The sequence below is a fragment of the Curcuma longa genome, chromosome 1, assembly GCF_044706935.1.
Source record: "Curcuma longa cultivar G26 ecotype Majalengka, Jawa Barat chromosome 1, ITB_CL_G26_1.1, whole genome shotgun sequence".
Taxonomy (NCBI): domain Eukaryota; kingdom Viridiplantae; phylum Streptophyta; class Magnoliopsida; order Zingiberales; family Zingiberaceae; genus Curcuma; species Curcuma longa.
This window is the reverse complement of record NC_133861.1, coordinates 14,982,671-14,999,728: the sequence shown is the minus strand read 5'-3', so window position 1 is coordinate 14,999,728 and position 17,058 is coordinate 14,982,671. Positions and strand designations below refer to the sequence as shown.

Sequence of the window (17,058 nt, the reverse complement as noted above, 5' to 3'; positions counted from 1 at the left end):
TTATGTATTATATCATGCGCGCCTTGCTCTCGTGCAGGAATCTAAACAATAACTCCTCTTTGTACAACAAAATCCCTGCGGCGAAACGAGGTTCAACGTCCAGCGGTTAAAACCTGAATGTATGGCCCCTCGTTGCCTGTTTCTGGGTGTATCATGTGTATCCTAGATTCCACCATGCATGCAAGACACATTTGAACTTGTCCCCTCTCTCTTTCTCTCTCTCTCGTCTTCCTCACAATGTAATTCAGCAGCAGCACTGCAAGGTTGAAATCGAACATAAATGTTTCTGCTCTGCTGCCAAATTATATAATTGCGACAGCTTAATTCCTCCACAATTTCACATGCATGCTTTCCTTTCCTCCACCACTTCACATGCATGCTATTCCAATCCATCGCCTTCACTCTGCAGTAACACGGCATTAAGCTTTTTTGTTTGCTACCTCTTGTCGTGGAACCTTCTCTCTGTCATATTATATATTCTTGTCCTCCCCTTCTTCCCTTCAATTAATTTTCCTCCAAATCATCCACTACTTCTCTCTCCCTCTCTCTCTCACACGCGTTGCCAAGATGAGCGATACCATTCTGACTGCTAAGAGTAGAAATTATCACAATGGTGGTGCAGAACAAGGTAGCAAATCTAATCCTGGAGCCATGGAGCGGCCGGAATTGTCGCCCTCGATAAAGTGCCCTCGCTGCGAATCCACCAACACCAAATTCTGCTACTACAACAACTACAGTCTTTCGCAGCCGCGCCACTTCTGCAAGGCCTGCAAGCGCTACTGGACCCAAGGCGGCACCCTCCGCAACGTCCCCATCGGCGGAGGATGCCGCAAGAACAAGCGCATCAAGAAACTACCCCAGCGGCCGCCCCCGCCGGACGTCGTCGCCTCAGCAAACTTTAAGCTGCAGCCGGCGCCGAAGTTCAGCAGCTTTAATTTGAACCCTTTGGTGTCGACTGCTACACCAATTAGTAGTCTCGCCGTGAGTGATGAGATGTTGAAGTTGGAACGATATAATTCGTTGATGATGGAGCTGCAAGGAATCGGGGATTTTGGATTAATTGATAGTTTGGGATCGGGGCAAAATCTTATGGTTAACAACAATCAATACGCTAATGATTTTGCAAGTTCTGCAGCTTCCACGAATGTCGGGTCGGTGCAAAATTTTACAGCCTCTTCGACAACTAATCGTTGGATCGATGCGGCGAAGCGGTCATGGTCGTCCTCGTCCTCGTCGCGGCTCATATAACTCAGGCATTCATGTGGAGAAGCAATATCAAGCAAGGTATACATTTAAGCCAGTTTTATACATGATTTGTCTGTTTATATTGTGTATTAGGCAGTGCTACTACTTTTTATGAAGATAAGAGTGGATCAGAAAGATCATGTCTGTTTGCAAATATATCAGTATGTATAGTAGCTAGTATATATGTGATTGGTTCATATATGTATGTGGAAGGATAGAATTGTTTTGCTCCGTGAGCTTGACCTCAGATCCATTCATCTTAATTAACTTGAATTAGTATTACTCAGTTTTTCAGGCTTCGATAAAACTAACTAGGGTTCTTTTTCTGGTTCAGATATACGTGAGAGTGTTTTTTTCCTGTATATATCTTTCTTATATTTTGGGGGTCAAACGTATATATCTTATTTTTTATTAAGGAGATGAGTCAGTACTCCAGGTATGCTTCAGCCTGCATATATTGGCTAGTGATCAGGAGACTTCCCTCACTTTTATGATTGTGTCAGCTATTGCATGCATCCAGATCCATGTCTTTTCTTTCATTTAATCCACATGGAGACTGAGTTCCATACATTGAAGTTGCTGAAAGATATACCAAAAGTAAATTAGCTATTGTATCATTTTGCTTGAAGTTTAGTCTGACTGAAACCTAAAACCTAGCAACTCTTTTCAAGTTCTACATATCTCATAGATTGACTGCCAACAGATTTTGAGGGGTTTTATCCATTTCTGAAGCTCATGTTAGTTATTACTGGAGATAGCCTGATAGGTAGTTAGAATGCACACTTGTTTGTGATTTTTTTTTATCAGAAAGAAGAAAAAAAAGGTGCATAGCAGAAACAGCTCCTGTTATTTAACAGAATTGATAAATCTCTCTCTCTCTCTCTCTCTATCCATTCAGCACACTTTATGCCTTTGAAGTACATGGATTACGAATTATTCATGTACATTTGGTTTTAGTTTCTCTTTCTTTCTCCCTCAAAAACACAGCCTAATGAGTGGAAAGATGCGTATGGAGCCCATGTTATTCTTTTTGAAAATGATATGTATAAATATTGAATTAAAGTGAATCATATGTATTTTTTGTTGTATAGACATAAATAGATGCTTATACATCCAAGAAATGGTGGGCATCAGGGCATTTAATTTGCCTTTTTCCCTGGGGAAAGGAAGGCTGAAATATAAATAACTGTCGAACAAAATAAAAAAAAAATACAGTGAAGGAGAAGAGTGAAAGAATTTGATTGAGAATTTTATTTCATTCAATGACTTACTATATTAATGATTATAAAATAAATCTTATTTATAGATATAACAATCAGGCCTTTAGATGACTATATATTATAAATATACACAACCCTTTTTTTTCATTTTGGTTGAAATATACACAACTCTCCAAATATGCATGATTTTTAGTAACTGATAGTTAATTTTTTCAGCACTTCCTTTAAAAAATTTTATATACATTTCTATTTGCACCATTTTCTATTCAGATAACCATGCCTGCACTTTAGCATTCTAGTAGGACACTTCTCAAAATTCTTATCTCCAATTGTGGAATCGACAAGCTATATGGGAAAAGGATTCTTAGTTCAATCTTCCATTTATATAGAGGTTCATCAATCTTGACTATTATTCAATCTTTGACTGTAGAGCTCTTCGTGTTGGTATGATCAAAATATTCATATTTATCTTCATCCTTCAAATTGTTATTCTTCTTTGCAATTTCTTTTTTTCATAAGATGGTGACTTTACCTTAATATTTCCAATAAGAACAAAAGAGTTGGTAAAAGCTTTAAAAACTCTATAACTGCCATAGGGGTCTATAAATGCGTCAAACTCATTGTCAATCTTCTTAAACACTTGTTTGTCAGCTCTTTTGTATTCCACACAATCATCTAATTAATAAACACTTAATTCTTTGTCAACAAATTTCTCTTGTTGCCTGGAGTGTTTTTCTTGTTTATTGTCAACTCTTTTGTATTTCACACAATCATCTCTAATAAACACTTAATTTTTTGTCAACAAATTTCTCTTGTTGCCTGGAGTTTTTTTCCTTTTATTTTCTAAGGAACGAATATCTTCTCTTTCTTCTGTAATGTCTATCTGTTAACTGTCAATCCCTTCATCTGAATCATTTTCTTCTTTTTTTTTCTAAGGAACGAATATCTTCTCTTTCTTCTGTAATTTCTATATGTTAACTGTCAATCCCTTCATCTGAATCATTTAGGGATAAAATAAGATATGTACCTCCTCATAAATGACTTTTAATGTTATCATAGCTTCATGTACTGTCTTTGTTGTACTAAACCATGAGAGGCCACTTTTCTTACAATTGCTTGAACAATCAATTGTAAGACTTTTTTTCCTTTTGACATCTACTCTTCATTTTCCTCTTCTGAGAGTACTTCTACAATCTGTTTCATTCTTCATATTTATGAACACCATAGTTTATGTCTTTACTCGACTGACATTTTACTCCAAATAAAGTCTTCATGTCGATCTTCCACATTTGATAGTTTGCTTTCTGGAATTCTGATATATAATAGGCATTCAAAGAAGCATTCATTATCAATCAAAACATAATCCACATTTTTTTCCCTTGAAGAGACTCAATCAGTTCTCTCAGACTATCTGTATACGCTCTTAGCCGCCTGAGCCTTTGGATCAGGAAGACTAGGAAAACAAGAGGGAAGAAAGTTGAAAGCTAATCTCATTACATTCAACGATTCGATGTAAAAGATCATGAAACAGCTCGTGGTGATGATTATCACAAATAGACACCAGTCTCATAGTATACATGATTTCTAGTAATCAAGAAAATATCATAAACTATATCAAGATCAAGTTTTATTTATTAACAAAAACTTAACTGTACTGTGATTATGTACAAAGTAGAGAATGATATTCAAAAGGTTCAGTCTCTCCAAAAGTTTGCCATCTTACTGATTGATGAATAACTTATTCTTTTCCTTTTGTATGTGAAATGCAGTATAAATAGATCAAATTCAAGCTAGTGTCAATCCTCTATTTGTTTAACCAAACCAGTCATTTGTTTAAGGTGGCATATATATAATTATTGAGGAAGTTTACTGTCAGATCAGTGAGGTGGCTGTCATAAAACCTACCTGGTGTGTTGCTCTTGAAAATCTTTTCAGGTTAGGGATCGAACAGATGAATAGCTGTTATTTGTGATGTCGAGGGAATGGAGAATATTTGTCCTTTATTGTCTTCGACAATATCCATGTCAAGGCTTACCTTGGACATTCTGGAGAATGACCACTGGTTACTGTAATGTATATATGGACATATACAGCAAATATACTTGAGGAAAACAGTTTGTTTTTCCAGGAGTTAATTACCTCAAGATATTAGGTTAAAGAAACCTAATCAAGATCTTACTTCGACACAAAAAATTAATATTGATACAATTTCAGTTCTAACTCATTTATCACCCACACGCTACAAACATCAATGTTATAAAAAGAAAAAGTGAGTCACACTCAAATTTTGATTAAAATAATTCATTGACCAAAAGTTCAAAATATTGATTTATCATGTAATTAAACTACAATATTATAATTAATACATAGCGTTTAGTGCAGATGAATAAGAATGAATAATATTAAAATAGAATTAAAGATGCAATTTAAAATAAAAATGATCCATTTTATTATTTTGTTTGACTGCAGTAATAGAGTTTTACCACCTCGCTTAATGCGATTGGTTAACTTTGCCTAGCTAATAAGCCTTCTTGTCCTTTCTATTGAATTCATTTTTTTTCATTCAATTTTAAAATTTGCATTGGTAAATTCATCAATAAATATGATATTTGATAGTAGAGAATGAAGTGAGTAGAATGCAATAATTTGTAAAGAACATTCCAATTCTATTTCATTCGTCTGTCCAAATATTCAGAAAAAATTATTCTTGAGGAAATGAAACACTCCGATTCTTCTTCATTCATGATCTGTACTTTCTCACATTTACGCGTATCAAGTAATACAAAATACAAATTTCAAAAAAAGTATATATGTTACAGAAGATATTCATCAAATCATTCTCACAAACATGAAAGTTCAGAAACTGTTGAAGTACCAAACAACATAATACTCTCTAAATGAAATAGCCAAACTATTTTTTGGTGAATTTTTAAATTAGACATAATTTGTGATCTATGTACAACGCCAGTGGTGATAGTCTTGGTTGTATAACTAAAATACAGCATATTATACAATCATCAGTTCATACACTATATTTAATCTTCAGAACAACAAATTAAAAGATGCTATAGTTTACTGATATTTAACCATCCCATTGCCTACGCTGTTATGTGTGGCTAAGTAAAGATTACCGAAGTTTAAAAATGCGTTGTTAGACTATTAATTAAAATTGTTGGTGAAGGAAATATCATCGGTGTCATGTACAGAAATACGCCTTTAAAAATGACAGTAAAATAACATCTATAAAATTATAATTTCTCTGTAGTGAATTTTTTATCATATTATTTTCTAAGATATTTTCGAAGCCCCCACTTTTTTAATATATATATATATATATATATATTGAGAAAATATATGTCATTTATTATTTTGTGTAATTTGTATCGTTTCAAAGAATGATTTTGTAGAATTAATTCAATAAACAGTAACTGCATCTTAAATATTTTTTAATTCTAAAGATGACTTAAATATACTTTGAATTTAGATATTTTTAAATAAATATGCGCGTTTTATAAGTGGGCTTATTTTGCAATTTTTTGTTATTTTGAAATAAAACATTTTACCTGATTACATTGTTATCTATTAGATTATTGTGATGCATAATTTTTTCGAATGAATATAAAATTAATTCAGACAAAAAACTATATTATTTATAAAAATACTTGTAATATATAGTTAGAAGATTTATTTTCAGATGATCAGGAAAATCTAAATACCGCAAATTTTTTTAATGAAAATGTCGTAATGGTCCTCGAGAAATACACAACACAGGCACATGTGCTTGCATATGAAAAGAAAAAAAGAAAAAAGAAGAAAAAAAAAGAGAAAAAACCGAATGAATTATATGGCTGCAATTAGCTTTTATATTAAAAATAACTGTCAATGGATGGCTCGTCTCATCGTAATTGGTTTAAAGGACAAAGATACAGCGTGCACACTCGACACATAGCCATCTGTTCAAAGGGGATCCTTGGTCTCCATCTTTCCGCTCCTCTCCCTTCTCCATCGATCGCATTGCTACGCTTCGTATCTCGCCTTCTGCGATCCCTTCCCAGGTTCGTTCTACCTTCCAGTCTGCCCCTGGATTCGCACAACACTTGGATCCTACTATTGAATCGAAGCAGGTGGTCTAGGGTTTGCCAAAGTGGGATTTCAGGTAGGGCGAATCGGGGTCTGATCGTGTCGGCTTTCGGACTCCGAGATGTCGGACCCCGCTTCCTTGGCTGCGGCCGTCGAGGCGCGATTCAGTTCTCTGGAGCTCATTGGCCGGGGATCCTTCGGCGACGTCTTTAAAGGGTGAGTACAGGATTCCTCTTTACTATTTGGAATTCACATTACACATCTCATGGTGTTCAATTGTTTTGGACCTTCGTGAGATTAAAGATCTCCAAAAGTGATACAAAATATAATTAATATATGATTCTGAATACATAAATAAATTAAATTTAAATTCTTCTTCCTTACTTAAGTTTAAATCCAAACATAATAACCAAAATTAGAGTTTTTAGGAATTATTTTCTAATCTAGAACAAGAAGAACTTCCACAAAAGCTATTTTTTAACCTATAAATACATCTAGAATCTCTCTGGTATCTTTGGAAAACAGAGACTTGGCACTACAAGGTCAGATTTATGAGGTGTGACTCTTGTTTGCAGTGTTTTGGTGTAATATGGATTTCTTGACTTCCTATTGGGGTAAGACTATCCTATTGGAAAAGTTCTCCCCTGTGTAGATATCTCTTCAGACTAAATCTGCATTCTTTGGTTATCTTCAGAGGAGTAGGTGGTTGTGTTGCATGTGAGAACTGAGAAGTATGAACACAGACATGAAGATGCACACTATATAGCATGTGGAGAACTGTGTTCTATCTTCTATTTGATTGTTTGCAAAAGGATGAAATTCAGCCAATAGCCATGGTGTTGACAGTTGAATTTAATGTGGGTTATTGCAATTCAGAGACTTGCGATTTGCTTCTCCGTATAACTCACTTAGCAATATGAGCATTCTATTTTAACATTTTTTACCATCCAGAGTGAAAAAATTGTCTGGTTCTTTGAGAAATTTTGGTTGTTGGATGCTCATCTTAATCATGAGTCTCATGACAAGCGAGAAGGTTCTTTAATTTACCTACTAATCATAGCTGAAAGGCAGACTTGATTTTTTCCCCCCAATATTGTGTATCCATGTTTGGAGTCCTTTAGTTCTAGTTACTAATATAGCATGTAGAACCCAATTTAGCATGACTTCTTAATTATATATAACACTAGACCTTGTTTACTAGACAATGCATATGCTTGTGTGTTGTTCTTTAAATTGCTTGTTGTGTTATAATCTCAAGTACTTGGCTACTATTCCAAAGTGCTGTCATATTCTACTTTATTATATTGAGTGTCATATTTTATTTTACAATATTTAGAGCATCTCAATTTTCTTGCATGCATAAACCTTGCTGAAATGTTTGTTGGTTTGCTTCATGAGCTTTGTAGAATTAACAGTTCTAATTGTCATGGAAAAATTTCCTCTCCTGCAGGTTTGACACGGAGCTGAATAAGGAGGTCGCAATTAAAGTCATCGATTTGGAAGAAGCGTATGTCATTGATTACCATGTTACATGCATATCTTAATCCTTGAAGGATTTTATTTTCTAATCCTTCTTTGTAGTTTAATGAAAAAATGCACAAAATAACTTATGCAAGATACATTGATACTACATATTCAATGCTTGCAATGATTTTGTTTCATTTTACTTAATGTTCCATAAACTAGTAACTCTTGTTTATCACTTGAGAATTGAAATCTCTGTTATAGAAACTCAAAGGAGATGACACACCCTCTAAAATATTTGAACTCAGTAATATAGTATTAGAAATTCCTATAATCACATTAATAAGTCTAGTCACATTCTGCATGTTTCATTCCTTTTTTCATATTTTTATGTGTTGTCTGGCTGTACATATTAGTTGAGACTTTGACGATTGAAATTGACATGTGTAGATGATACATGGCCCAAGGAGTTGCTAAATAATGTGTATTTAATTAAGATTGTCCAGACAAAGACAATATTAATTTTGAGGGCAAAACCGATTGAAGTACTTCTGCTCAAAAATTCACATACACTTGGGATAACTAGAATGAAATCTACATGTATGCTATTCTTTCAAGTTAGGCAATTACTCATTGACTATATATTAAGGATTAGCTCTTTTAGATATTTCAATGTTTTATCCAAATTGTAGGTTGAATACATTGAGCATCAATCTATAGCTGACTTGCAAACTTGAGACGTTCTCCACTTTTTACATCAAACACCACTGCATTTATTTCTCATTGGTTAAATGTTTTTTATGCTTGTTCTAACATTTACTCTGTTTTTTTTCTTGTCTGAAACTTTCCATTTGTAGTGAGGATGATATTGAAGATATTCAGAAGGTTGGTTACCAAAATTTCTTTTTCCACTCATATTGATTATATTTTGTTGATGGAAGTATTTTTTAAAAAATAGTTATCATTATTAATTATTATTATTATTATTTTGCAGGAAATAACAGTTTTATCTCAATGTAGATCCCCATACATTACTGACTATTATGGTTCCCATCTCCATCAAACCAAATTGTGGATTGTGATGGAGTACATGGCTGGTGGTTCTGTTGCTGATCTAGTAAGTTCAACACTACAGTTTACTGTTTTGTTTATGACACTGGCTATTATGTGTGAATTTTTTATTTTGCTAATGGAAGAAAAAGCATTTAATCAAGTTGAAATTCGTATCATGTATTTTTTTAATAATGCTATGAATTTATGCTATAGCGTTCATATGCCCATATTTTAAGCTCTAATATGGTAAGGTTATATTTTATGTGTTCAATTTGTTTTGAGTTTAAAATAGTTTTTTCTAAATTTCTGCTACAGAGGCTTGTGTAAAGCGCTGACAAATTTCAGAATATTGATCACACCACCTTGGTATTTTTATCATAATACTTGTGTTTTGTAGCTTCAAACTGGCCCCCCTCTGGATGAAATGTCTATTGCATGTATTCTACGTGACTTGTTGCATGCAATTGAGTATCTACACAATGAAGGAAAGATTCACCGGGATATAAAAGGTCTTTTCTCCTACATTATTCTTGTTCTAGATGATGCCTGTTAGTGCTTATTATCTGTTAGTCTACCATATGATTCCTTTTTGCATTTTGCAATTTTTTATTAGCTGCTAAAGTGAATTTAACAGACAGATCATTTATTTATTTTGCAGCCGCAAACATTTTGCTTACTGAAAAAGGAGATGTGAAAGTATGCAAATGCTACAAATTTTTTGTTGCATTTGTAACTGTTGGGGACAGCGTAATATGCTTGATGCAGTTACACATAATGCTTCTGTCTTTGTTGTAGGTTGCAGATTTTGGAGTTTCTGCAGAATTGACAAAAACAATGTCAAGAAGGAAGGTACATGCTTTTGGTCATTAAAGTATTTGCAGCCAGAGTTTTACTTCTGGTCAAAAGTGCATTTAGGCCTTTATCTCTAGTGCTAATTACAAATTTTACCTCTTGACCTTACTGCATGTTGAATTAGAACTACCATTTAGCTCATAGGATATTGCTTAAGTGCTTATGCTAGAATGTTTCATTTTTGTTAAAGTTGATTAGATTTCCACTTACCCAAAATGCTCGAGTTGTTGGTAAAGCGACCAATTTATATATTAGATCGTTAACACACTCTTTCAAATGTGGAAGGGGGAACTAGACTCGTGCAAGTTCTACTTCTGAATAAACTGGAGACTGGGGATGCATATCAAATACAAACATTCTAAAGGAAGCAAGCACTGAATGCTAAAGTTGACTTCAATGATGATTTATTTTCCTGTTTGTTTTTCTGCAAGATATTTGCAACATTGATGAAGACATCATTTATAATGGTTGGGTGGTTACTTAAAACAAAGTGAGACTTCTAGAGTTTTATCTAACTACCATTTACCTCGTATAGGCTAAAAGAAAAATTTTATAAGCCTGTGTAGTACAATGAATTATGCTTTATGGTTTAGAATGTTGGGTAATTAACAAACGCAAATCTAACATAGATAGCATATAAAGATGGACGTACAAAATTAGTAGGAAAAATAAAATATTACTATTTGCACGTAGTTAGATGTAGCTTCATACGTAAGACTATATGTCAAGATGTTGTGTACAAGTTCATGAACAACCAGGAGATTTTTAAGTTAGACAAGTTGAATTAAATAGAGTTAGAAGTGTGGTGAGAAGGGATATCATAGAAAACCCTACTTAATGTAATTGAAAGTGATTAAAATGACTTGGGCATTACTATCGGTATAGTCTTATATAATTACTGGATAATATTCATATAAGCAAACCACAGGGTCTTGTGTTCTTCATTGTAGTATTTGCATTTCTTATTGCTTCAGGACACATGGTTTGTTGCAGTTGTTATTCACAGTTATTATTGCCCTCTTTGGGTTTAATACCTGAGTAAGTTTCCCTATTTCCAAATGAAAAGACCAAACACTCTTTTTGATTGTTTCAGACATTTGTTGGAACTCCATTTTGGATGGCTCCTGAGGTCATTCAGAATTCTGAAGGATACAATGAAAAGGTACATTGAAAATTGTTGTTTTTCAAATGTTTTAATTCTATCAATTTCTCTTGATCCCTCTCATTGGTGATGCAGGCAGATATTTGGTCTTTAGGTATTACTGCTATAGAAATGGCAAAAGGTGAACCTCCTTTGGCTGATATGCATCCCATGAGGGTTCTTTTCATTATACCACGAGACAATCCTCCTCAGGTTTCTTCTTGTTTGTTCTTTGTGAAAAATGCCATCTTAACACCCCATTTTATTGTGTTAATATAAGGTTGTTTTCACTAATGATAAAGAAAAACATGCATTTGAGAAATATGCTTTTTTGTTTAATGCAGCTTGATGAGCATTTCTCCCGACCTATGAAAGAATTTGTATCTTTATGTCTAAAAAAAATTCCCACTGAGGTAAGTTCTTCCAAGACAAGTTATCTATCTATCTATCTATCTATATCTATCTATCTATCTATCTATCTATCTATATATATATATATATATACATGTTAAAATTATAGCTGTTAGTGATTACATAGGAGAAAAAGAGAAAAGGCAAAGTTCTAGTTTGTATTTGCTTAAAATCTATAGCTCTGTAAGATGTATAATGTTTTCAAATGCATTTGCCAACATTCTATGTTCTTGTTTAATTCCATGTACCGAGGAACTTAATCATTGCACTTTGTTTGTCAACTACCCATGAATTGCCTGCTATGATAATGACTGGAACTCATTTCTCAGCATTTTCTTGTTTAATTAGGTGTTGCAGAAAATTTATGACTTAACCATACACGTTTTGTACCAAAAAAAGGAACTTTTGTGTCTTTTAACAACCAAATCAGAAGCATGTCAGTTCTACTACTGATTTATTCCCATTTTTCAGATTTTCTTATATTTCATTGATGTTATATGATGCACAATTTTTTCTCTTTCTACCATTGTCAATGTTGTTAAGGGCAAGAATCAAGCTGTTTTTTTCACAAAAGACCTGATTTAACATTTACATGTTTATGATTTGGGAAAAAATTGGTTATGAGTTGCATGACTTAATTGTTTCATAATGTAATTTTTCTACTCCTTTTTATCTTTTATCCTTTACTCTGATTACATTGTATTTGTTTTTCCCTTCTTTTCTTTTTGCCTCCTTCTAACCTTTCATTCCAGAAATTTTTCTTAGCAGTATCTCAAATGTTTATAATAAAGGATTGTACTTTGAATAGATTATCATATGCACTTTTTGAGTCTATAATGTTAATTCGTAACTAACAAATTTAGCATCTTACTTCAGAGGCCTAGTGCGAAGGAGCTTCTCAGGCATCGCTTCATCAGAAATGCTAGAAAAAGTCCCAGGCTTTTGGAGAGAATAAGGTCTTTGCAAAAGTACAATTTGTACTTTGAAACTGCAATTACAATTTTGTATGCAAAAGTGTTATTTACATAGCTTGCCTGACAAATAGTTCTCCTTAATGGTGGATAACTTTAACGAGTTCATGGTTTACATTCTATGACAGAGAGAGGCCAAAGTTCATTGCAAAAGAAGACATAGAAGGTCAAAATCTTACAAAAATGTATGATGATGGGACAAGAACCATGAAGGTGGTTAAAGATGCTTATCCAAGGTAAACTTTTCCTGACCGCTGTCAGTTGCATACTCTTTGGGGATCCTTCTTTGCCTTTTGCTTCACTATACTCAAAGCAAATTCCAGAATAATGCTATTTTGGACAGTGGCATGGATGGCATACAGGGCACAGGGACTGTACGCAGCATTGAGAAGCCTACTAGCCAAGCACCACAAGGCACTGGTACTGTACGCAGCAGTGAGAAGCCTACTAACCAAGCACCACAAGGCACAGGTACTACACGAATACCAAGACCAACAGATGGTTTACATGGTACAGGGACGGTCCGAAGTGCTGTAAGATTGCCACAAGTTGATTATACAAGAGACAGAAAAACTGATGTCATCTATGGTTCTAACAAAACAAATAAGGTGGCAAGTAGAGAAAACAAGGCTGCATCTGAATCAGAAGGTCCATTTGATGATTCTGCATCAAGGTTCTCATTGCAGAAGGTGGCTGATCGTGGCAAAGATGATAGAGAGCTAGAAGATTCTTTGGAAGATGTGGGTTTTGTAACTTTGTTATTCTGATTCACAAATTATTAATATAATTTGGACCCAAGTATAAAGGTTACTTTCATGAATTTTTGTAAAAGTAAATATGACATTCAGCACGTTTGTTTGATTTCAGGATCCAAGTGAATTAGGTACCATGGTTATACGCTCTCCAAAAGAAATTTTGAAGCAGGCAGCTTTTGATTCAAATGTGAAGGTGAGATAAAAGATCAGCTCTGAATGATGAATGAGATTCATGGTTCTTCATGGGTGGGCAATTGAGACCTTATGCTATTGCAATCTCTCCTATATTCCAGCCTATAAGCAGGTACACATCATCTGAAGATATGTCAATTAGTGGCACAGTAGTTCTTCATGGCAAAAGTGATGAAGCTGGTACTCTTCGTTCTTCAAAGTCTAGGCTAGGGATGCAGGAAAAGGCATCAAGTAGTTCCAATGAAGATAGTGCTACAAATCTTGCAGAGGTTGTTTATATACTACTACAATTTTATGGACCTTAACTGTACTTGCTGCTAATGTTTGTCTGATTTTAAATGATGGAACACTTTAGGCAAAAGCTGCACTACAAGCAGGAGCAAGGAGAGGAATTGCTAGGGAAAAACCTATACCAAACAAACAGGTTAAGGATTCTCTTGAGAACAAATTAACTGAAAGGACAAATGCATCAGAATCCTCTAGGTATGAGAATTTTTTTTTATTTTAAATGCAATACAGTCCATGGTTGGTTGTTGAATTTTACAGGTAAGAGTAACCCCTTTTTATTGCAGAAATCAGAGTGAGAATATTGACCTACAAAAGGTACTGAACAAGCCACGTCAGTTAGGCACTGAGCAATCTCAAGCCAGAGCTTCTGCTGCAGCAGCTTCTCCTGCGTTGTCTTCATTGATTATTCCTTCCTTAAAGGAGGTGTGCTATTGATATCTATTTGTATTTATTTTTTTTCATTATTATTCTATATGAATTCTCAATCATTTGGCAGCAACTTATCTTTTGGTGTTAATTTAGAGAATGAAATAATATTCTTGTGTATGCAAAAGGTTTTTCATAATCCAAACTGTTTGACTATTAGATGCAGTATGACTGTCATACAAATATTTCTCGCAATGAAAAACTAGGAGCACTTTATAGGGATATACTTCAAGACTTGTTAAATTTGTATTTTCATGTGAACAAAAATCTGTTCGTCTAGTTTTTTTGTAGAACAACATTCATCTTTACCGTCCATACATTGATCAGTAAAATTACTTATTCCTTGTCTCCTTGATTCAGCCTCTGAACTTGATCAGCAATTCTATTTGGGTTTATATCTTGTAGGCTACTGATGATATGTCTCAAGCAGCAGCTGTTGCAAAAGTGACAGAGTCACTGATGGATTTGGAACACGAAATACCTGGCTCTTGTGAAGCTCTGGTTATTAAGATTCTTCAACGATTAGAGAGGTACCTCCTTTTTCATCTTTCACTTGCAAAGTACATTCGTACCAGCTATGTGATTTGGGCCCCCCTCAATGAGCATATTCAATCTCACCACAGTTCTAAGGAGCCTAAAGTGAAGCAGCTTCATGACTTAGCTGTCAGTATGTTCGCGGAGCAGTCTTCCCATGATTTTGTGGATGGGAAGAAACGACTTAACTCATCACTGGGTGAGACCCCCAGTTTAAGCCCACTAGCAAAGTTTCTCCTCACGAGGTAACCAGCTTTACATGGTGCCCTGGTTATTCTTCCATTCCTGAAATCTATGCTTCTAGTAAAATTCGGTTACATCTGTGCAGATGGCGGGTCCAAGTTTCTCAGGAACTCAACTCATGAAGCCACCACAAATCCCAATAACAGACTATACCCTTCTCAAGGCCAACCAACTTTCATTGTAAATATTTATTGTCGGCAGCAGCTTCTGCTGTGTTGATCGTTGTGTTTCTTAACTTTTGTGTTCTTTTATTCCTCAAGGATGTGAAGAAGTATGGCATACAGGGGGAGAAGTTCCTGTCCTATTATCATTTATCATCGGAGTCTAGTTTGATGTCAAATTTTTAGATACATCTCTAATCGATTGTATCAAACAAGTTATTTCCTCGTCAATGCAACTTTTTGTAAATGTAAAAAAGTTGTCAAGAAACAGTCACTTTTTCATAGGGTCATATTTCAAAGCAATTGTTCTACTTCCTCTACCGACTTGGCCTGAAAGAAGGGAGTGAATGTGAAATTTCATCGACACTGAACCACTAATTTGATGGATTTAAGACAGCAGTAAGCGAGTACTCAAGTAACTGCCATCCAGAGCGGCAAATGTAGCAATTGAGGAAGCATTTTAGATATTGTGGGATCTCAACCAAACATCTAAATTAAAAGAACTAAACGAAGGAAAAATAAAGATAAAATCTCGATTCTCATAGAACGACGAAAACAAATTAGTTTGTAAGTGGCAATCAGCAATGCCACCAACTTATAATCTCGACAGGATCTATTATAGCTTCTCTGCTAAGGTCCTGAGCAAGCTTCGGTTTGCTCTCTTAATTTGTTAAAAGTTAATCAAGTTAAATATTATAAATTAATTATATTTGTGAAAGTGTAATGGGTGTTTAATTTGTTTTAAGAATGAATTAAATGTTTATTAAGGTTATTATTGAATTTTAGTCTAGTTCTGCAGTGAAATCATACATATTTTTGAATCTGCCCTAACAGACAGATGACTAGCACCTCTCAACCTTGCTTGCTCGGTTCTCCTCAGCGCGCGTTATCTCAGCGAGTAGCAATAGTGCGCTTGCTGATTTGATAATATCTGCAGGCTCCTATGCCCTTTGTGTCGTTCCTTGGTCATGAATATAATCGTCCAAAACAATCGATCGACAGATCTTGATCTTGCTGGCATGGATTCGTCGGAGGTGCGTGAATCCCTAGCTACATTCACGGTATTACCGACCATATCATCATCGGAGCTGAATCCCTTACAGGGTATTACTGACGACGTCACGTGTTACATAATTTTTTAACATGCTAAATAATTTTTTAATGAAATATTACATAATATTATATTAATTGTATATTCCTTCTTAACCATGGCTTTGTATTGGGTGCTCAAGTCTAGCTCATATATATATATTTTTAACCTACTGGTTAGTAGATTTGAAATGGTCATTCGCATGCAGTTAGATATTATGTTTCATATTAAGCTATAATTATATTAGAGATATCCAAGCGACTACTTTGAAGACGAGTTTTACTGCCATTTTATTTTATCTATGTGCACTTTTGTTTTTTTAGCATATTTCTGTTGACTACGATATTCTTATACATTATTATCATTTCAGTTTTGAGTGTTTGCTTTGTGTTTGTTAATTATTGGAATGGTTAGAAGGTACTGACAGGTATTGTCAGAAGCAATGAGTATGTTTAATTTTTATATATATAGGAAGGGAGTTCTTCAGGTCGTGACACCATTTACCATTTTACCGCATGCTGCTAATTAAGGTCCGTCCTTCCTTCACTCGAAGGAAGAGAGTAACTTAAAACCACTGTCATCACTGCTGAATAGATAGACTAGTAGTAGCCTGTGCAAGGAGTTTGTATTTGAGGGAGTTTCGTACTTTAAATCAGGTACCTAAGCTAATAGCCTAATAGCTCTGCCGGGTTGATTGTGTTAGACTGCATGTGGAGGAGGTCAGTTGCAGGCCGTCCATTCTTCTTTCTTAGCAGCTCTGATCAGTAACTAACTACGAGAGGGAGATGCATGGCCGGAAACTCGGATATGAGACTGTATGATATGATGCTATTAATGAGATTAAAAGAATGGAGTTAAAAGAATGCCAACAAGGGAAGTAAAAGGTGAATATATATATATATATATATATATAGAGAGAGAGAGAGAGAGAG

General features: G+C 34.6%; 2 protein-coding genes across 2 annotated transcripts; both read left to right on the top strand.

The window, feature by feature from the left end:
• The first annotated feature begins 535 nt into the window (after nt 1-535).
• LOC141827710 (dof zinc finger protein DOF5.8-like) lies at nt 536-1,454 on the top strand. The gene has a single exon (XM_074715061.1). It carries the CDS (start codon nt 568-570, stop codon nt 1,246-1,248), a length of 681 nt encoding a protein of 226 aa, XP_074571162.1. The 5' UTR covers nt 536-567; the 3' UTR covers nt 1,249-1,454.
• Nucleotides 1,455-6,434: 4,980 nt separating this feature from the next.
• LOC141829105 (uncharacterized) lies at nt 6,435-15,318 on the top strand. The gene is made up of 21 exons (XM_074716524.1): nt 6,435-6,520; nt 6,590-6,761; nt 7,996-8,052; nt 8,867-8,894; nt 9,004-9,126; nt 9,460-9,571; nt 9,721-9,758; nt 9,858-9,911; nt 11,008-11,076; nt 11,152-11,268; nt 11,400-11,468; nt 12,343-12,422; nt 12,566-12,673; nt 12,781-13,177; nt 13,305-13,385; nt 13,486-13,653; nt 13,740-13,867; nt 13,957-14,095; nt 14,504-14,628; nt 14,722-14,877; nt 14,961-15,318. The coding sequence occupies exons 2-21, from the start codon at nt 6,667-6,669 to the stop codon at nt 14,995-14,997; spliced, it is 2,181 nt and encodes a 726-aa protein (XP_074572625.1). The 5' UTR covers nt 6,435-6,520; nt 6,590-6,666; the 3' UTR covers nt 14,998-15,318.
• The last annotated feature ends 1,740 nt before the right edge of the window (nt 15,319-17,058 follow it).